The sequence below is a fragment of the Dendrobates tinctorius genome, unplaced genomic scaffold (genome assembly GCF_039654945.1).
Source record: "Dendrobates tinctorius isolate UK_male_01 unplaced genomic scaffold, ASM3965494v1 ptg000057l, whole genome shotgun sequence".
In the NCBI taxonomy this organism is placed as follows: Eukaryota; Metazoa; Chordata; class Amphibia; order Anura; family Dendrobatidae; genus Dendrobates; species Dendrobates tinctorius.
This window is the reverse complement of record NW_027361725.1, coordinates 12072978-12096314: the sequence shown is the minus strand read 5'-3', so window position 1 is coordinate 12096314 and position 23337 is coordinate 12072978. Positions and strand designations below refer to the sequence as shown.

At 43.7% G+C, this 23337-nt stretch overlaps 1 protein-coding gene across 2 annotated transcripts in view; it reads right to left on the bottom strand.

Annotated features, from left to right (window-relative positions):
• Positions 1-23337, bottom strand: part of MDGA2 (MAM domain containing glycosylphosphatidylinositol anchor 2) — a 1066479-nt gene that overhangs the window by 664483 nt on the left and 378659 nt on the right. For both annotated transcript variants that reach the window (XM_073577764.1, XM_073577765.1), the window contains exon 2: positions 11210-11349. In XM_073577764.1, the coding sequence (XP_073433865.1) occupies positions 11210-11349 (140 nt within the window). The remainder of the gene's footprint in view (positions 1-11209; positions 11350-23337) is intronic.

The window sequence follows — 23337 nt, the reverse complement described above, 5'->3', positions numbered from 1 at the left end:
GAGTGGCGAAAGGGAAGGCACTTGAGTGTATAGGTACAGATGTCGTCTAGGATAGCCGAACAAGAGGTCACTGATACTCTGTGGAAATAAACAGTATAAGCAGAGTGCTAAACGGAATGCTATAGCAGTGCAGGCAGAGCAGGGACTGAACCAGATTTAACAAGAGTAGATACACGTTGCTCCGGCACTCCCCCCATGGCGGAGTGGCCAGAAATAGTAATCAGTGTGCTGCCATTGGTTAATTGCTATTTTCAAAAAATGAGCGCTGTTCCTTTAAGAGACCGGAGGGAAGCACGCACGTGTCCTAAGCATTCTCCCAGGAGGTCTGCTAGCAGTGTGCCATTAAGTGGGGGAGAGGGACGCAGCAGCAGGACGCCAAGGGACAGACAGAGAGCAAGGATCCTGACAGGGACGTCGCAGAGGTACAGGTGCTGCGTCGGGAGCAGGCGCAGGTGAGGGACCAGAACTGGGGACAGCGCCAGAACCGGGCGCTGGGCCAGAACCAGGACCGGGTGTAACAAACAGCATCACAAGAAGAGAGGAGACACCAGACCAAGACCAGCGACGCTCATAGAACCAGATCGCCAATAGTTAACTATAATAACAGCTCTTTTTCTTGCCTTGCATTTCTTGCCTTTAATAAACAGACGTATAACCTCTTTTAGGGGTTTTTGGCATCTACTCCGAGGGTTAGGCAGAAGATAAGGTCGTCTAAAATTCCACCTTGATGGAAAACGAAATAATTTTACATGTTAAGGTCATTTCTATTTCGACAGCGCTTTCAGATGCAATCTATGGATGTGGGTATGCAGATGGGAATAGAAACTTTTAAGGAAAAACCAGCTGAAATAAATCAATACCTCCTAGCAACAGAGAAGCGGAGATAACACGGCACAAGACTAAACACTAAAAACCTTTTTTCTGCAAGACAAAAATACAGCAAACCATTAAAATGATGTCTTTATGAAGCTTGACTAAGCTGGAATTAATGCGAACAGGCAGAGGTGGGCCAATGCATCTGGTGTATTGCCCTTAGGGGAACCTAAAGAGTTTCCGAGCAGGGCAGATCTCTGGCCCTACAGTGGTCTCTCTGCCACCTTCCAGTCCCACTTGGTCTCTTCTCCGAATCAAAGCTGTCAGATGGGTCAAGCTCTTTGCTACTGTCAGAAAGCTGATTGCTTCATCACTATCAAAGATGACTGCTCTTGGGGAAAGACCAACGAACCAAATAACTTAATTGGCAAAAAGTCAATAAGTATATTGAAGAAGCTATACCCAAATTCACCTAGTGCCGAGCTTCTATATAGAGAATTAGGGTAAGCTTTTCATAGCGGTAGGAAGTACTGTTAAAGCTTTTGGGTCAAGGAAGACTTCAATCGTATGGATTTTATAACGGAGAGGGAGAGGATACACAATGAATTAAAACAAGAATAGAAACTTTTGGGGAAGATAACTTTTTGAAAAGAGAAATGTTCACATCCTAATTGACTTTTGAAATTCACAACGAGTGGACTCCACCGATGACATAAACTCTTAACAGGCATTTTATGCGGTGCCGCATTGCATTGCTACACCACGATTTTCCAAAATCACTGCAGAAACGCTGCAATTCTCAGGCAAGAAAAAGGGCATAACGGCTGCAATGTGTGAAGACAGCTTACCGTTGGCCGTACACATTATATCAGTGTTTTCCAAGCTCCAGTCCTCACAGCCTTGGGTGGTCACTATTGTTCCAACAAACTTTGCATAAATCAATAGAACAGGTGGCTGCAAGAAACTTTGTAATATATTTTACCAGAGGAAATAATTCTCTCTCTGCTCATGATCTACTTAGTTTCCTCCCCCGTGACCCACGCTCATCATTCGCTCTGAAAAGATATTGAAATGTGTCCTTCTAAAGACCAAATAATCTGCCAGCTCACTCAGGATTTTGATTACAGCTGCATATTAATGTATATAGAGCAGAGAGAGAGACAAGAGGGCATAGAGATACAGAGACTTATGCTACTGCTCTCTAGTAAGTATGTCTCACTATAGAGTTGGATTCACAACCACACCGCTCATCACTGCTTTTTAATGTGCTCCATGTTGCTGCTACTTTTAACCATGGGCTAGACAGAGAATCAGGGATCACTCATGTTTGTGTGTATCATAAAAGGGAGACATTATCTCCACCTACTAGCTCAGAGACAACTAAAATTGGAAACAGAGCCTGCAAAGCGGAAACTATAGAAAAATGGAAGTGGGCCAAAAATAGTGATATGCTTCACAAATATGCACAAGACAGCTTATTCAAATAGTTGCCTGAAAAGTTAGAGATGATTGAAAGATTTCAATAAAAAGGTTGTGCCCCTTTTTTTCTATCTCTTTTTACTCTGGTAATAATAAGTAAATGTTCCATTCTCTGTTGTACGATACCAGAAAGTTGGACCATTATCATCGATTAGCTTGACTTGTAAACCCCAAATTTTGTGGATTGCATCTCAACTTCTAAGAGGGAAGGCCTGTCTGTATGTTCCAGTGATCGGCTGACAGTATAATCGGATTTCATCTACCATAATGGAGACCTAGGTTTTCTATAGAACTTAAAAGCTGATAAAACAAAAGCAAATGGCATCTCGGCAACAAAGAACACGAACATCCCCAAGCCATTACAAGTCTTAGGTCAATTTTAATTTTTGGGTGGAGGCAATTTATTACTGAACTACAGTACATGAAGCCTGAAGCAAGGTCACCCCAGACGCCGTAGAAGTGGAAAGCACAGCGTTGAATACAGCATATGCCAGGAAAACTTTGCTGTGATTAGCTTTATAAAGGGAGTGATTAACTAGTAGCCGGTCTGGGAGTCACGATAAGGTGTGAACTCTGCTTCTACGGCAAAGCTCGAGTTATTAGTGCGGCACTCAGGAATATTCCTTTGTATTCTGCATACTACAGATAAACATTTTCATATTCAGCAAATATTTTCGCAGATCTCTGAAAAAGTGTAATTGCTTTTTTGTAGTTGTTTTACTGTCTGCTGATACAAGAAAAGGCTGTATGAGCAGTACTACCAAGAAAAAGAGGAAGGTTAGATAAGAATTAGCAATGGACGTGATTAACAATGCCAAAGGCACCTTCTGTATGGGGCCATTGTGGTATACAAAGTTGTGGGAAAAATTCTTTTTTTTACCCATCATTGATTAAGACTGCATGAAGCACAAACTGAACCCTAGAAAAGACTCAGAGCTAATTAAAGTGGCTTTCCAACAAATACAAATTATTTTTAGAAGGACTCAGATTGGTATTGTTACAGCCAGTCCCTGACCTGGCACGGCGCCCAGGTCTGCCACTGTTACACCTTGTCCCCGTCCTGGCGCTGCGTCCAGGTCTGCCGCAGCCCCCCGTTCTGGGGACTCACCTCGAGCCTCGCACGCTGTCTTCAGGCAGCAGCCGGCCTCGTCTGGGTCTCATGCTGCTGTTCAGCATTCAGGTCTCCCTCCTGCCTCCACCTCCTGGCGTCCTGTCGGCAGATCTGTAACTAAAGCTATTAGGGCATGCCCGCCCGCTCTCCTGCCTTCTTAAAGGGACAGCGTGCATTTTTCAAAAAGTGCAATTAACCAAAGGCCGCGCACTGGCTGCTATTTCTGGCCTCTCCTCCATAGGGAGAGCGCCGGAGCAATGAGTATCAATCATTGCTACATCCGGTTCTCATGCTATCCTGTATGCGCTGCGTCTGCAGTCTCTGTGCATTTTCTAATGCTATCTGTCTCCACAGAGTATCAGTACCCTTTGCTTCCTGGTTATATCTGCAACCATCCGGGCGAAAGCCATCCCGTTCCACCAACAGCCATCCGAGTCCGAAGACTGTGTGAAGGTCACTAGAACTGACTCCTTACCAACCACCCACATCCAGGAACCGTCTCATTATGGACTCTGCTGTAACTACTGTTATCCCTTTTGGTCCCGCTGGGACAGCTGCCACGTGTTTGGGGTCTAACTGGAGGTAGCACCTGTGTCCTCCGGGTATTCCATTCTGGCCCTGTCTGAGGGGCTTTACTACGAGTACCCGGGGCTCACTAGTCACACCCCCTTCGGAGCCCCCCGGACCGTGGTCCCGAGGTTCCACTTTAAAAATAAAATCGAATGTGAACTTCACCATCTCTGCCTCCGCTTCCATTCGTTACAGGTATGAAATAATAAAATAATTAATATCTAACCTCACTGATCAGTTACAGCTCCCATTCTGATGCTTCATTGTCTCCCGTCAGTCTCTGCTTCCAGGTTGTATCTTGACACATCCTAAATGGTCGAAAATTCCCTCCCAGCCAATCAGTGGCTGAGGCGGGTCACCACTGCTTCCAGTGACTCACTGAGCATGGATTTCCTGTAATTTCTGGCATGACAAGATGCCATACAGAAGCAGAGACCAGCAGGACCAGGTAAACATTGGAATTGGAGCTGCGAGGGATCAAGCATCGATTTTAGTTTTTGTTTTTGAACCTGTCAGCTGTTTTGGCCACTATAAGATGCAGCCACTGCCTTTCAGGGCTTATCTACAGCATTTTAAAATGCTGCAGATAAGTCCCTGGTCCAACCTGCAAGATAAACGCCCCGTTACACATAACGATGTCCCAGCGATCCCACCAACGATCCGACATGGATGGGATCGCTGGGACATAGGCTAATCGCTGATGAGCTGTCACATAGACAGCCCGCCCAGCGATCAGGACCAGCGAGCACGCTGGTTTCCAATGTAAACAGCGGGTATCTAAGAGCCGCGCTGCTATTAGATACCCGCTGTTTACCCCAGAAACCAGTGTGCACGCGTGGCTCTTAGTACCCACTGTTTACATTGGAAACCAGAGTCCAACGTCACTGATCGCTGGTCTCTCGCTGCCACACACAGCGATGCGTGCTGGCCAGCGGGAGACCAACGATCAAAAAACGGCCCAAGACGATCCTGTACCATCAGCCATACCCAGCAGGGGGGCCGGTCGCTGACACATGTCACACACAGCGATTTCGCTGGCGAGATCGCTGTGGCATCACAAAATCAGCGATCTTGCTGGTGATATCTCTGTGTGTGACGGGGCCTTAAGAAAAATAAGTTTTATTATACTCACCCGGGGGGCTGTCCGGTCCAATGGCATACTTCTCTGCCCTGTTGAATGCAGAGTAAAGTACTGCAGAGTGCAAGTGCTGGGAAAGGTCAGAGAGGCCCAGCACAAGTACGCCCTTGCAGGAGTGCGATGTCGGGGACCGATGAAGCAAGCAGGAGGACAGCATCGCAAGAAGATGGGAGGTGCCAGACCCGGACCTGCGACACCGATCGGAAATGACTGCACCAGACTGCTCCCCTGGGTAAAATAAAAGTTATTTTTCTTATCTTTCAGGTCGGACAGGGGGTTTAGATAAGATATAGAATGCTGTAGATAATCCCTGAAAGTCAGTGGCTGCATCTTATAGCAGCCAAAACAGGCGACAGGTTCCCTTTAAACCAATTGGAGCCTTTTGAAAAATCCTGTGACTATACCATAAATGTCTAAGATGGGAATACCTCTTTAAGACTCATGATAGATACAAGTGTCTGATGCTAGTCATGTTTGGCATCTCTGTCACAGAGGCATGAGAAATGTAAGTCCCTAGGTTGCAAAATTATTTGGTTAATTTGCAAATTGAAATTAATTGATTTTAAAGTTATTGTTCACTACTGTGACAATCTATTCTTTAATCTCTTCTTAATACGATATTCCCCGTAGTAAAATTAAAATTACAAGATTCTGGCCTCTCACACCCGTGCTTTTCCAGAAATGTTGGGACCAGGTCTCCAAGTGAATGAGTGATATTTTATGCTGCGTGAGCACTGCAACTAATCACCGGTCCCTAATGGACTGCTTTGATCACATTGCCTTCAAACACACCTCAGACGTCCAAAGGAAGTGTGAGAAGGGCAGCCCATTAGTGGCCGTTGAATACCGGAAGTCCTAATGTGGCATAACAATGTCACTCGAGCCCTGGGAGACCCGTCGCCAACATTGCTGGAACGACTTTGGTGCAGAAGGTGAGTATCTCTTATTTTTTTATACTAACAAATATAGTATTTAGCAAGGAGTTGTTAGAGTAATGGATAATATCTTTAATATTAAATTTAAAGGGGTTGGCCACTTCTGAATCCTTGCGTGTACCCGCAGCTAAATAATAATAGCTATACTTAAATCCGGTGCCAGCGCCATTCCAGCAGTGTCGGTACATGGGGTAGTTTGACATTGTCATGTCACACAATCTTTGCGGCCAATCAGTCTCCTCTCCTACGGACATCCGGAGGAAGTGAAATAGCAGCAGCTCCTACTTCGTCTGGATGTTCTGATTTGTCCAAAGGAGGCAGCTTGGCAGCATAAAATCATGTGACATAACAGTATCACACGATCCCTTAGAGAGCGCGTGCCAACACCACTGAAACTGCGCCAGCACCGGAAGTGAATACAGATGTTCACACATGATAGAGGGTCTGTCTGTCTGGCTCAGTTCACTATCTGATCTATCTCCTTTCATTGTGGGTCATCTTGCACAGGAATGAAGGAAACTATTAGACTATATCAGAATGAACATAAAAGTGGCAATCTAAATAACTTTTCATGTCTTCGACAATCCCTTTAAATAAATTCGACAATCCCTTTAAATAAAAAAAAACATATTTTTGTGCCATTTTTAATACAATTATCATGAAAAAAACAATCAATAGGATTTCAATTCCTTGACAGATTTGCTGTGTAGACTTAGACAGAATTAGCAGAGTCATCACATTATCATTAAAAGCTCTGCATGCAGCTTCCTAAAACCTTCTGCACTCTAGGGATATTGACTTTTTTTGGGAAATTGTGATATTCTATGACATTTGTCAAGTCACCCCCATTCATTGCAGCTGCCATAAAGTACACTCAGCCTATTGAATGGCACTAAAACGTTCTCTTTCATAAATACGTACATAAGTACTGTATGTGAACTTCGACGTACACTGTGATAGTCTTCACTAAAAACTGCTACATCCTGATATAATTCCCACCTCTCTAAATAAATCCATCTATTAAGTTTTGTAGACAAAGTGGTTTAAGTGCAATATAATTCTCCATTCTCTTTGATCTACTACATTAGCGCAAAAAATGAAGGGAAACCACGTTATTCTTCACTCTGAGCAACAGGCCGGTGATTGCTCATTAGTCTACCAAGATTTCGTCTCCAACTGGTTTTCCAAAGAATTTTGGAAAATAGAAGGTTCTGTCACGATGCGACTCGTCAGCCTTTTTCATGTTAGACGTCAGCGACGCCGCATTGTCACAATGCCTTAAATAAAGGATCTTATCTCCAAATAAGCAGTTTAATGTGCAGCAATGGAGGCAGCGGCATTTCCTGTCATCTGAACGCTCTGTAAGATGTTTGCTGCTTAAAATTCACAGCACATGGAGCCTGAGAGAAAGGCAAAGAGCCAATGACGGGCCAACATTGGCAAACGCTAAAGATAATTATTGTCTGGAGTACATGACACGTTACAGAACTGCGGGCATAATTACCAAAAGCAATAATATACTCACACTTCTAAAAGTAAAATTAGCAACCGAATACAAGGCCCAGAAAGCAACCAGTGACATATACATAAGAAAAGAAGAGCAAGATGGGTTCTTCTCCTAATAGAGCTGGGTTACGCCTACGAAGATGGAAGCTCTTCTCTCAACTTTCCCTTGCTTAGTCAAGAAGAGTCCCATCAACCACAAGGAATGGGACAAAGCATGGTTCCATCCTCTGTACTGAAAGGCCAAATTGCAGCCACATAGTCTGCTGCTATGGGACTTACATTCAGTCTATTATCACATACATTAGGGTTAGTGCAGTAACGTCATATATACAGCGGCACCCACACAGGGCTCCCATGCAAATGCACCAGCCATGGTACCCAGATAACCTCACACACTTGTCTCCTCCATGGTATAGCAAACATTTCTGCTTTTTTAAGAAGGAACTTAAAGAGGAACTGTCATTAGGATCAGTCATGTTAAACTAGAGGTATGGGAATAAAGGCACTGTTCTAAATCTAGGCTCAATGACAAACTGCACATGCGCCGTCACTGGCAGCGGTTTAATGAAGACCACCGGAAAGTCAATGAGTACATGCACCAATATCAATGCCATTTACTGAAGCCCACAACCAGAAAAATCTGAGCAAGCGTCACCTGTGGCTAGGACGGTGCTGGCACACAATTTTAAACAGTATGAAGATACCAACATCAGAGGCAGCTGAGGGGCAGAGGCAGAGCCAAACACCATACCCACAGTCCTGCCCCACAAACCTGCCCCAATGCATGAACAGCTTACAAACAACCAGACTGCAGATTTCTACAGGTACCTATTAAATCAGTAGAGTGATGTAGGAGCAGAGAGCCTGACTTCAGGGATGAGTCACTTATTAGGCTGTGTGCTGTAGTTTCAATACAATCAGTGTTTTATCAGCAGGAGATTATAGAGGACTAGGACTCACATGCATGCCAGTCAATTACATTTGTGTAACCCCGCCCACAACATGGATTGGCATCTGGCTGAAAATGCAGAGTGTACACAGGAGCTCCAATCATAGGTTTGGGCAGCATTATACATTGATCAGCAGTGATTCTATCAACACTGCACCAAGCAGTCCAGCAAGTGACACATTGCTGAAATCAGGCTCTTTGCCCCTATTTCACTCTGCTCTCAGATTACATAGTAGAAACTTGCTGATAAATTTGCTTTAATCAAGCAATAGAATCTAGATAGCTGTTATTTGTCAGCAATTTCTCCCCACCACACATACACATGGATGTCAAGGAGACACATCCAGAAGATGACTGTCATCTTTGAGAACAAAATGATGTGGAATTTTAAAAATTGAACAGCCTGATCCTTATTTCCCAGTTGGACCACTGTCATAAATGTTAGATGGTTGTCCGGTCCTACCAGAACTTGTAGGTTTGGCCAACGTTCATCTAATGTGATGGCCACTTTTAAATAAAGTTCCCTAAACAGTAGCAATGATAAGGGATTTTCCCCAAAATGGCATTAATCACTGAGAATAATATTAGGGTCATAAGTATTGAAATCCTGAGTCCAGAACAATTGTGAAAAGTTTGCATAGTTGCGATGTTCAACCCCTGTGTGCTGTGACTCCAAAAGTATCTAAGGCTAGTTTCACATTTGCGGATGGAAGAGCTGCGGAGGTCTGCAGACTTCCTCTGTGAAGCTCTGCCCACTGTTGCACCTCCTCCGGTCAGCTCTGCCTACGGCCGCTTACTTCTGCATGTGGTCTGCATACCTATCTTTAGCATTAGGTACGCAGGTCGCGTGGAAGTATGCGGAGGCTTGACGATGCACCGAACAAAACAAATCCCAACATGATGCGTTCGGCGCAGGTCGCCGCACCGTCAATATGACGCATACAAGGCATCTGCATACTTACGCACGACCTGCGTACCCAATGTTAAAGATAGGGTATGCAGGCCGCATGCAGAAGTATGCGGCCGTAGGCGGAGCTGACCAGAGGAGGTGCGGCAGTGGGCGAAGCTTCACAGAGAAAGTCTGCAGCCCTCCACAGCTCCTCCATCCGCAAATATGAAACCAGCCTTAAAGAGTAATGGAGACATCAGAGCAATCTCCTATTATTTGCAAAACTTCCATAGGATAGTAGTAGAGTAGAGTAGGACTTCAGTAATTACTCAATATCACTCCATTTATGAAGAGTATACATAAAGCAAAAGTATGACGGTCTCGAATCATACAATTCCTGTTCATCATCACTCCAACAGTGCCATTCTATGCAGTCTCCTTGGTTTTGGGGTTTTGGAGAAATGGTTAGTTGGAATGGTTAGACTTGTGATCTCTATAACTCTGTCCTTTGAAGACTCCTTACAATTGGATTGATGATTAAGCAGAATGGTGAGACTCAGGACCTGTATATTGCTACTCTAAGCAGACTCCTTAAAATTGGACTGATGGTGAGAAGAATAATGAGAGTTAAAACCTCTACTTTAGCTTTATGCAGACTTCTAACTTTTGAATTGATGGGATTTGGAAAGATGGGGTCATAACAATAATACTTCTGACCTATGCAGACTCTTCACTGTTGGAGTGATGGTGAGAAGGAATGGTGAATCTCTGGACATTCATACCTCTATACTTATGCAAATTCCCCACTGTTGGAGTGATGATGAGGTGGAATGATGAGAATCAGAACTTCCATAATTATTTGACAGCACGTCAACAGTGAGGAATGTACATAAAACAGAAGTATAGAGGTCCTACTCACCATCACTTCACCCGTGAGGTTCTATGCAGACGTCTGACTTTTGGAGTGATAGTGAAGAGGGATGGTATGACTCAGGACCTCCACACTTCTCCCCTATGGAGACTTCTCACTGTTGGAATGATGGTAATTAAGAATGATGAGACTCGAGACCTTCATAGTCCCACCGTATGCAGACTCCTTACTTTTGGAGTAATCGTGAAGAGAGATAGTATGAATCAGAACCACCATACTTCTACTCTATGGAAGATTACTCATTGTAGGAGAGATAGTGATGAGGAATGTTGAGACCTGAAACCTCCAAAGTCTCATCCTATGCAGACTCCTTATTTTTAGAGTGATGATCAAGAGGAATAGTATGACTCAGGACCTACATACTTCTATTCTACGGAGACTCCTCACTGTTGGAGTGATCATCATGAGGAATGGTGAGACTTGTGACCTCCTTAGCGCCACCCTATGCAGGTTGCATACTTTTACATAGTGACATAGGTTGAAAAAAGACCTAGGTCCATCAAGTTCGACCTTTCTCCACAAATTTTACATTTTATCACAAAATTATCTATAACCTACAATGTTAAATCTATTGAGGAAATCATGATGAGGAGGAATGGTGAGACTTGTGACCTTTCTGCTTATGCACTATACAGACTCCTTACTTACGGAGTAAAGGCAAAGAGGTATGGTATAACTTGGGACCTCAGTAGAGATCCCAGTGGTGGAGCCTCCACCCATGTTATATTAAGTTAATCAATTGGAAATCTTCCAAAACAGGTCCGTGAGCCATAGATGACACTTAAGGCAATCTGTGGTCACCTTGGGTATGTACACCGAGCAATAATTGGAATAAAAGATCTCAGATAGCATCATGTGTTAGAACATTTTAGTATTTTTCTTACTCACCTGTGGTCTCGGGTGTCCCGTCACTAGACATGTCAACTCTAATGTTTCTCCTTCCCGTATTGTGTACACTCGTTCTGAATATCTCTCTTCCTCTATATTACACGCCAACCCAGAGTGAATAATCCGAACAGTTGGAGGTGCTGTCAATGAAGCAGAAACAATTTACGATCACTATGATTGATATTTACTATCCAGAAATAATATAAGATAACTTTTCATGTCTACATTATTATTCTAATGCAGAGGTTCTACTTTTTTCCTTTCCTCTGTGCTTCACACAGCCCGAGATATATATATAGTATTATGCAAACGTTTTAGGCAAGTGTGAAAAAAATGATGCAAAGTGAGAATGTTTTAAAAAATAGCGATGTTATTGGTTTACTTTTACCAAATACCAAAATATAAAGTGAACTCAACAAAAGAGAAATCAAATCTCATGAATATTTGGTGACGGCCCACTTTGACTTCATCACTTCTTCTCGATCACTCGACACTTGCATAGTTATGAAGGAACTTGGCAGGAGATTGTTCCAAACATCTTGGAGAACTAACCAGAAATCTTTTGTGGATGTCGCTTGTGCAGATCCTTCTGTCTCTTCATGTAATCTCAGACTCAATGATTTTGAGATCAGGTCCCTGTGAGGGCTATATCATCACTTCCAGGACTTCTTGTTGTTCTTTACTCTGAAGATGGTTCTTAATGATATTGACATTAATGACAACTGAAGTAATGATAAGGCCTCCATAAAGCCCTGATCTAAACATCTAGCATTACTTGAAGAGACAGAAGGATCTCCACAATCGACATTTACAGAAGAACTGCATAAGCTCTCCAAGATGTTTGGAACAACCTCCTGCCAAGTTCCTTCAAAAACTGTGGCAAGTATAAGTGTACCTAGAAGATCTGATGAAGACAAAGGGTGGTCACACCAATAATTTGATTTGAGTTTGATTTCTTCTTTTTTTCAATTATTTTGCTTTTTGGTAATTGATAAACTGCTAACACTACTATGTTGGAAAACCATTCTTGATTGCAGCATTTTTTCCACACCTGTCTAAAACTTTTGCATAGTTCTGCATATAAACTAGATGGATAAAGGTAGATCGATAAGAATACAAATGTACAAAGTCAAATAGAGGGAGTACGCATGTAAGGGGGTAGCCAGGTGTTGTGCCGGCAGCTGTGGATACAGCGGGAGCCCCAACGGGAAGTGATGCAACAGGAAAAACGTCAACAAGATTTTATTAGAACTCTTCCTGCAGGGAGCAGAATTCCTATAATGCACATTTCATATTTTCTTTTAATTACATTTTTCACATTAATTTACTGCAGATATTTTTTTTTCACATAGGTGAAAATCCACATAAAAAATAAATGTTAACAGAAGGAGAGAAAATAACAGCTAAATTCTAATAAACGCCCAAACATGCTTTGTTCCATCAGACTGTGGAGCAGCGCCTCCCCCCCCCCCCCGCCTGTCCTGTAAACCCACCTGGCACTGTAACATTTACCATTACTTTTATTAAGTAGCCAAGAGTTGATTCTCTGTGTTACTGTTACATTTTCTTGGCCGGCTTTGTTAAGCATCATGTCAGACCTGCGAGCTAAGTGAGCCTTGAATATGCGCCGTGTATCCTGAATTGACCCAGAATGTTTAGGCTACAAGCAAATACAAGAATACATTTTATGAAGCAATGAGCCAAAATAACAAACACAATGTTTTAGAAGAAAGGTTTTGCCTTTGAAAAGTGTTAGCTATTTCATCCATTTAATAATAAAGTCTTAAAGGGAACTAGTTCCTGTCCTCTATAAGGGGTATTCTCAAGTTTAGAAGTTGTCCCCTATCCATTAGACAGGGGATAACTTCACGACATCTGGGGATCTGACAACTGAGACCCCCACCTATTCTGGAAACCAGGGCTCTAAAGGGTCGATCATGAGCAGTGCTGCTCCATTCACTCCTATAGGAGTGCTAAAGATCAGCCAAGTACTGTACTCGGCAATCTCCAACTGTCCCATAATAAATGAGTGTGCTCTAAGGTTGCAGCAAGTCTTGGATAGGAGGTATGTATTACTGAGGTAGCTAGCCTCGGTGATGTAGGGCCCAGGGAAGCAGACTCCAGCATAGATATTGCTGAGAGATTTTTTTTTAATTGGCCTGGATTTTGGGTCTGGGTTTTAGGAAAGGCCAGAAGAACTGGGTGGAGTTCCCATACCACTAGTTTCAAGCATTTAGGCAGCCTATTTAAGGAAAGTCGGTTGCCTCATTCAAAGTCTGTGCTGTAAGGAGGAAAGACCTGTGATACTGCGCAGAGACGTGTGGAGATCTTTGTAAATGGTTGAGTCCGCACATATGTGGGACTGTTTAATTTATCCAAGGGATGATGTTTCTCCTTGTGGAGATTGACATGTCAAGCCTGACATGCCAAGGTGAGTAGACTTTTAAGCCTTTCAGCGCTCTTCTGGGAAATATGTAAATTGTCTCTTCAGAGAAAAAGAGGACTAGAACTCTAGTGCTACCTATTGGAAGTAGCAATCCTAAAAGTCAATATCGACTCTTAACGAGCCTTGTCACATGTCTTAAGATAACAGCCAAAACCAAAATGTCAATTTGCAGACACTGTGTTTCTAGGTACTGGCACTCGTCAGTGCAAAGAGTGAGATCTGGTACACCTCTCACCCAGCAAACCAGTTCTCACACATTCCATTGAAGAGGGGCAGTACTCCAAAACACAGTGTCTGCAATTTGAGATTTTGGTTTTGGCTTTTATCCTAAGTCATGTGACAAGGCTCATTAGCGAGTCAATATTGACTTTTAGGATTGATACTTCCAATAGGTGGCACTAGAGTTCTAGTCCTCTTCCTCTCTGAAGAGACAATTTTCATATTTCCCAGAGGAGCATTGCAAGACATAAGTCTCCTTACTTTGGCATGTCAAGCTTGACATTTCAGTCTCCACAAGGAAAAATGTTACTGCTTGGATCCTAGTCAGATGCCTCTCACAGAGCCAAACCAGACCTCACACTTCACACTGATGAGGGGCAGTACCTCAAAACACAGTGTCTGCAAATTGAGGTTTTGGCTTGCTTTGTATGGCAAGGCTTGTTAGAGGGTCGATATTGACTTTTAGGATTGCTACTTCCAATAGGTGGCATTAGAGTTCTAGTCCTCTTCCTCTCTGAATAGACAATTTGCTTATTTTATGTTATACTGTTTTGATGGAGAATGCCTGTGTCTTTTTGCTTTGGGTGAAGATTTATTGACTGTAATAAATACACCTCTTTTGCATCCAAACAACTTCATGCCTGTGTCTACCTCCCCCCACAGCCAGAGATAGAGAACCCTTTACAGCGCAAAGGGGTGAAGCAGATAAACCTAAGCTGTAATACCAAACACAACCTATTAAAAGGAGTGGCGCCATTTCTGCAAAACAACTCATTTCTATATTTCAAAAAGTCACTGAAAAATCACAAAATAAATGGCAAACATTTCTAGGAGGCATTGTTCTCTTGATAAGGCTTCTGCATGTTTATAAACGTAGATATTGCTCTTAGATCAGTTATTATACCCAATACCGAAGAACAGCTTTAAAGTTGAGGTGCAGATGAATTGTTGAAAGACAGATTTTATTTGGCGCCTTTTATCCACAGGATGATGGATTAATGAATGGAAGAATTGATTGTAAACATCTCATAAGGAATCTATGGAATTTCAGCTACTAAATCTTTTACACCAGTCCGGGATAGGAGCAGGTTCTGGAATAAATCATTGAGTTGGGTTTCCGCTTTACTGCTGTCTTAATTGCATTTGATATTCACTAGATCTTGATGTTCCGGTAAGATTGGATAAACCATCTGTGAGAACACTGCATCGACAACATCAAGCCTATCGCGATATGCTCAACATTGGGAGATGACAGATGTTGTGCAGAATGAGGCCCTTAAAAGGTCACTCACAAAAAATCAAGTAATTCCCTATCTTCAAGATGAGACTTCCACCAATCCTGATATTGGGGCTTTGGAATGCCAAAAATGGGGCTTTGTAGCCCCGTTCTGAATTAAGCAGAGGTACGCTCGATTCCACGTCATTTATCATCTATGTGACTGCCGAGTACAGAAGATATGAGACCCATATCTACTTGGCTGAAAAAAAATATTCACATACAAAGAAGAGGGGACCACATTTTGGAAACAGAGAAGTTTGGGAAAAAAAGAAATGTAACGCCAGAATTAAGAGATGAGCGACATTTTTCTCATGTAAAATTTGACATATTTCTGGATTTTCTTTAAAGGGAACGTGTCAAAAACATTAACAGTCCCAAACCAACAAAACTACTGTGTAGCCCTTTAAAAGATAAGCCAGTTGATTCCTTTATGACCCCAAAGTGTTACTTCAGAAGGAAGAAAGTGTGTTTTGAAGTTCAGTCTGGAAGTGCATCGGAGTGTGACGATGCACTTACAGCTTCTCGGCTTCATAGAAAATATACTATCTAGTAAAACATTTGTCTGGATGATTGACAGGTACCAGAGCAAAGGACCTGTCAATCATCCAGGGGAGGGAGCTGGTAGTTTAGAAATACAGCAGGGGCTGAGGAGCTGTAAGTGCATCGTCACACCTCAATGCATTTTCAGACTGAACTCCAAAACACAATTTATTGATACTGTAGCAGCACTTATCTTTTAAAGGGCCACACAATCATGTGAATGGTTTGGGTGGAACGCAAACATTTCTAACACGTTCCATTTACTGTGCCTATACATGATTAATAAGAGGCTGTCTTAACACTTGTTTGGCTGACAGCTATCCCTCCTGACTTTACCTATACACAGGCATGCTCAGTTTGGCTGAGTGTGCACGTGTATTTTTTATATGGGGTGAATGGAAGAAGTAGAAACTTTCAGCAGAAGTTTCTTTCCCATGGAGACAAAATGATTGGTCATTGAAATTCAACATGTCAGACGCTGCTTTTTCCAAACTCATGAGATGGTTGATTGATCCCGCAGAAATCATAGGGTTCACATGATATTTGTCTTAGGTGCATAGGTCTTTTAGTTGTGTGTTACCAGGTAGACTCAGCCGCAACTTGCCGCGTTGTTTAGCCTGGTAGCATTTTCAAATATAAAAAGTTAATTTAAATAAATAGTGAATGGCAAGAGGGAAATAAATAGAGGGATTCGCTGTGGTTACAGGACTGCGATCGTTTAGCAGAGATTCGATGGAGACCAGCATTCCAGATTTAACCATATTTATTTATTGGAGTAGAACGGCTCCAGAGAGCTTGTGAGCAAACATTACAGCTGATGCACAGACAACAGATGTGTTTATATACCGATAGAAGCAAGCAATTGTAAACAGGGGGCGAGAAGAAAGGGAAATGCAAATCACTAGATCACACCTTGGTTTACCGCGTTGACTGAAATTACAAAAATCTGTAAATGACCTTGACAAAGCCGACTTTCATCTCACAGAATATCATTTTATGCCATTATGCAAGGAAAGCGCAGTATACACCATAAATCATGAGAGAGTAGCTTACTGGGTATACTTGGGATCTCTTATCACTTGGTTAGAGAAGCCATCCGGTAGGATGAGACTGCAGGAGACCTACAGAAAAAATCTGAAGGGCATATAGACTTTTGTAATATTTATATTGTTCCAGTGCATCCAAAATAAGAATGATGCAGCACAACTTCAGCTAAACTCTTGATTAAAGCAAAAGCAACCACTTTGTGTATGCAGCACCAATAGGGATCTAAGAGTTTCCATTTTTGCAGAGAAGGAATGATGGAAGGGAGGGAGTGAGGGAGAGTGGCAGGGAGCCAGGGAGAGAGAGGCAGAGCAAGGCAGAGAGGGAGCAATGGAGGGAGGCAGGGGGAGTGCAAGGGAGTGAGAGAGCAAGAGAGAGAGAGGGGAGGGAGCAAGGGAGAAAGGGGCAGGAAGGGAAGGAGGCAGGGGAGTGCAAGGGAGTGAGAGAGCAAGGGAGAGAGAGGGGAGGGAGCAAGCAAGAGAGAGAGTCAGGAAGGGAAGGAGGCAGGGAGGGAGCAATGGAGGGAGGCAGTGGGTGTGCAAGGGAGGGAGAGAGCAAGGGAGAGAGAGGGGAGGGAGCAAGCAAGAGAGAGAGGCAGGAAGGGAAGGAGGCAGGAAGGGAGCAATGGATGGAGGCAGAGAGAGTGCAAGGGAGGGAAACAGCAAGGGAGAGAGAGGGGGAGGTAGCAAGGGAAAAGGGGCAGGAAGGGAGGGAGGAGAAAGCAAGGGAGAGAGAGGCAGGAAAGGAAGGAGGCAGAGAGAGTGCAAGGGTGGTTGGGAGCAGGGGAGAGAGGCGGAAGAAAGGAGCAAGGGAGAAAGGAGCATGGAGGGGTGAGCAAATGGGAGAGAGAAGCAGGGAGGAAGGCAGGGAGGGAAAGAGAGAGCCAAATATGGAGCATGGGAGAGAGAAAGGCAGTGAGGGAGGGAAAGAGGGGTGGAAGGAGAGAGGAAGGAAGCGAGGTAGAGAGGCAGGGTGACAGGGAGGCAGGGAGAGTGACAGGGAGGGATGGAGTAATGGAGAGATAGGGTCCGTTAGGGAGGGAGAGGCAGGGAGTGACAAAGACAGGGAGGAAGGGAACAAGGGAGAGGGGGGCAAGGAGGAATGAGACAAGGAATGGAGGGAGAAAGAAAGGCATGGAGCAAAGTAGGCAGGTAGGGAAAGAGCAAGGTAGATAGAGGCAAGGAGGGAGGAAAGAAGAGAAGCATAGAGCGAGCAAGGGAGAAAGAAAAACAGGAAGGATGAGATACGGAAGGAGCAAGGGAGAGTGGGGCAGGAAGGGAGCAAGGAAGGGAGTGAGGGAGAGAGAGGCAAGGTGAGAGGGAGGCAGGCAGATTGGAAGGGATGGAGTGAGAGTATCAGAGAGAGAGGCAGAGATGGAGGGAGGAGGGGAGGGAGAGAGGCAGGGAACAAGGGAGGCAGTGAGGGAAAGAGCAGGGGAGAGAGAGGAAAGGAGGGAGGTAGCAAGGGAGAGTGATGCAGGGATGAAGAGAGGGGCACAGATTACCAGTTTGTTAGGCAATCCTTGCATGTGTTGTGACTGTCGAACAACCTCGAGACATGCAGCCGTGGGGACTCAAAGAGCACGCAGTATTCACTCAGCGCATGAGCATGCTCGGATAACACCTTATCTGACCACGTTCAATCATCACGGTATTGTAATAAAGCTTTAGGAGTGAATGGAGCAGTATTTGGGCATGTGCACTGATTAGTGTTGAGAGATACCGTGCGATACTTAAAAGTATCGTATCGGATGGTATCGGCCGATATAAAAAAAATATCGGGTATCGCCGATTCCGATACCGGAAGTCCCATTCAAGTCTATGGGACTTCCGGTATCGGAATAAGAAAACCCCTATTTTTGCCTTGTACAGCCTCTCTGGGGTCTGTACGGGCCTTTCGGGGGGCTGTGCCGGCCTGCCAGGGGGTCTGTGCAGGCTCCGGTGGTCTATGCCGGCCTGCCGGGGGGCTGTGCCGGCCTGCCGGTGGTCTGTGCAGGCTCCGGTAGTCTGTGCCGGCCTGCCGGGGGGCTGTGACGGCCTGCCAGTGGTCTGTGCAGGCTCCGGTGGTCTGTGCCGGCCTGCCGGGGGGCTGTGCCGGCCTGCCGGTGGTCTGTGCAGGCTTCGGGGGTCTGTGCAGGCATCGTCCGATGGGACGACAAGTCCCATTGGGCGATGCCTGCTACCATGACAGTGATTGACACATTAGCCAATGATGGGACAGTAGTAGTCCCATCATCCGGCTAATGTGTTGAATGTAAAAAAAAAAAAAAAAAATTACATGCTACATACATGCTACATACATACAACATGCATACTACATATATACTACATGTAACATGCATACTACATACATGCTACATACTACATGCATGCTACATACTACATACATGCTACATACATACTACATATATACTACATGCATGCAACATACATACTGCATATTTACTACATGCATGCAACATACATACTACATATATACCACATGCATGCAACATACATACAACATATATACTACATGCATGCAACATGCATACTACATATATACTACATGTAACATACATACTACATATATACTACATGCAACATGCATACTACATACATGCTACATACTACATGCATGCTACATACATGCTACATACTACATACATGCTACATACATACTACATATATACTACATGCATGCAACATACATACTACATATATACTACATGCATGCAACATACATACTACATATATACTACATGCATGCAACATACATACTACATATATACTACATGTAACATACATACTACATATATACTACATGTAGCATACATACTACATACATGCTACATACTACATGCATGCTACATACTACATACATGCTACATACTACATACATGCTACATACATACTACATACATAATACATATATACTACATGCATGCAACATACATACAACATATATACTACATGCATGCAACATGCATACTACATATATACTATATATACTACATGTAACATACACACTACATATATACTACATGCTACATACATGCAACATACACACTACATGCTACATACATGCAACATACATACTACATACATGCTACATACATACACACTACATGCTACATACATGCAACATACATACTACATACATGCTACATACATGCAACATACATACTAATGGGATAAAGTGAGACTAGGGACTTTTTTTTTTTTTAAAGTGGTGGAGGAATACAGTGCGGAAGGATACCTACCTTCCGTCATTGTATTCCTGGAGCTGGTAGAGAACGGCAGCATCAGCTGATGCTGCTGTTCTCCACGCAAGATGGACGTGGGACCCTCGTGGACTTCTGCGGATCGGGGTAAGTATATTGGTGTTTTTTTATTTTGATATTTATCCCTCAGGTGACAATGGCTTCGGGGATCAAAGTGACAAGTGACGGTAAGTATGTACTCTATGTTATATGTACTGTATGTCTATATGTATGTATTGTATGTAGTATATATGTATGTTGCATGCATGTAGTATATATGCAGTATATATGTAGTATGCATGTTGCATGCATGTGGTATGTATGTAGTATGTATGTAGGATGTATGTTGCATGTATGTAGCATGTATGTAGTATGTATGTTGCATGTATGTAGCATGTAGTGTGTATGTATGTAGCATGTATGTAGTATGTATGTTGCATGTATGTAGCATGTAGTGTGTGTATATATGTAGTATGTATGTTACATGTAGTATATATAGTATATATGTAGTATGCATGTTGCATGCATGTAGTATATATGTAGTATGCATGTTGCATGCATGTAGTATATATGTTGTATGTATGTTGCATGCATGTAGTATATATGTATTATGTATGTAGCATGTATGTAGTATGTAGCATGCATGTAGCATGTAGCATGTATGTAGTATGTATGTTACATGTAATATATATGTAGTATGTATGTTACATGTAGTATATATGTAGTATGTATGTTGCATGCATGTAGTATATATGTAGTATGTATGTAGCATGTATGTAGTATGTAGCATGTATGTAGCATGCATGTAGTATGTAGCATGTATGTAGTATGCATGTTGCATGTAGTATATATGTAGTATGCATGTTGTATGTATGTAGCATGTATGTAGCATGTATTTTTTTTTTTTTTTTTTTACAAAAATGTCCCATCATTGGCTAATGTGTCAATCACCGTCATGGTAGCAGGCATCGCCCGATGGGACTTGTAGTCCCATCGGACGATGCCTGCACAGACCCCCGGAGCCTGCACAGACCACCGGCAGGCCGGCACAGCCCCCCGGCAGGCCGGCACAGACCACCGGAGCCTGCACAGACCAGCCCCCCGGCAGGCCGGCACAGACCACCGGAGCCTGCACAGACCACCGGCAGGCCGGCACAGCCCCCCGGCAGGCCGGCACAGACCACCGGAGCCTGCACAGACCACCGGCAGGCCGTCACAGCCCCCCGGCAGGCCGGCACAGACCCCCGGAGCCTGCACAGACCACCGGCAGGCCGGCACAGCCCCCCGGCAGGCCGGCACAGACCACCGGAGCCTGCACAGACCACCGGCAGGCCGGTACAGACCCCCGGACAGTCGGCACAGCTCCCCCAAAGGCCCGAACTGACGGCGCATCATGATGCGCACAGACAGCGCATCATGATGACGTCATTTCGGCAGCCAATCAGAGCCACTTTTGTGGCTCATTGCATTTTGGACTTCCGATTCCGGTATCAGATACGAAAAAAGTATCGGTACTCGGTATCGGAATTCTGATACGGCAAATATCGGCCGATACCCGATACTTTCGGTATCGGAAAGCTCAACGCTAGCACTGATCTATTCTAACAAGTCTCCAGTTTTGCCCATTGGGGCAGGTCCCAGCAGTCTGACCCCCACCGATAAACAAGATATCACTAATCCTATGGTTAACGTGTTTTCACCACACACCCTAGTTTTGCCTCATGTGTCACTTTAATGACAGTCTACAGGAGATGTACAGTCGTCCAAAGTTTCCAGCACTTGTGTTTTTCAATTTACCACCATTTATTGAAAAAAAAATCCTTCTTCTGTAACATTGCACTTGCTACGTATTTTCTGTTTCTTTTGAGTATTGATCAAATTATCCATGACCGGTAGATGCCCAACCACCTGGAAAATTGTACTGTTTCCAATCACTGTCAGATAGATGGAGGATGGCGTGAATCCCCAGTCCAGCAGGGTAATCCCGTAGCTGGAGCATCAGTGCGGTAATCTGACTGCGTGTCATCCATTAAGATGGCCATGTCAGAAAATCAGTCACATATGATACAGCCTTTGTTACAAACAAAAAGATGCATGAAAAAATAAAAATAATTAAAAAAAAAGAATCTTTTTTGCTTAATAGACACTGCTAATATGGGAAAATCGAAAAGCTATTGGAAAATTAGTAACAGACTGGATATGGTGATCCTAATGAAACTCCACGGCATAAAAGGGCTGCTGGGTCTCAGCCAACCAAGGTGAGGTCTGTCACTGACTTAAGTCACCTTGCAGCAATAGTGACCACCGATTGGTTGTAGCGGTCACATGCCCTTCTCTACTGGAAAATAAAGAGACTATTGGGGGACCCGACTTGAGCTATAAAAGAGCAATGAGGCAACCAGTGAGTGTATGTACAGTTGTGCTCAAAAGTTTACATACCCTGGCAGAATTTTTGCTATCTTGGCCTTTTTTCAGAGATTCCAGAATCTCACTCAGCTTTTATGCACTTACATTGATCACAAGCGAACAGGTCACAGTGTGAAGTACAGTATTTAGATGTACGGGACATCTTGTTCTCCAGACTCTATTTTTGTGCTTGCAACGCCATTTTGCTGTTTATGAGTTAAATTTTGTAACTTAACTAAATGAAAGTTCACAGTCGTTATGAAACCAGACTGTTCCAGCTTGTACAAGATATGAGACCCTGAAGAATGTGCTGTTGTTCTATTTTCTACATCACGCAGCTAGGGACATATTCCGATTTTCTTGCAATACTATTGGTTTATAAAGTGAATGTGTCACGACGATGTTATTGGTAGCTGAGTACTTTGCATAATTAAGCAAAATACTATAAAAAGGTGACATAATAAAGGGGCTTAGTGATCTGCCTTGATCCTCCCATACAGAGACACATCTTCGTGTGGTCATTCCCCGTTGCTAGCAACATCCTGTGAATTAATTTGGAAATCACTTGGTCAACCGTGAAGGGTTAATTTAGCCCTCCCTCAAAAGCTACCTCAACAGTTTGGCGCCCAACTTGGGGCCCCCGAATAGGGACACCTCTGGCCCCAGAGGACAACAAGACAAAGGACCCTCAGACTGGACACACGTGCTGGAAAATTGGGACTGATCATCCCCCATGACAACCACGGTAAGTTGGCAGTTATACTGTTCAAACTGACCGTTGGTGAGGTTTTCCCGTGCTTGTTGCTGCAAAGAGGATCTGAGGTTTGTCCTTGATGGTGGGGTGATTCTTGGGTGGAATCATATAGAGGTGCAGTCCCGTTGGGGGCCCAGCGCTCGAACCGTACCTCATAAGGGACAGACACCCCGGATTGACCAGTGATTATGACTCTCTT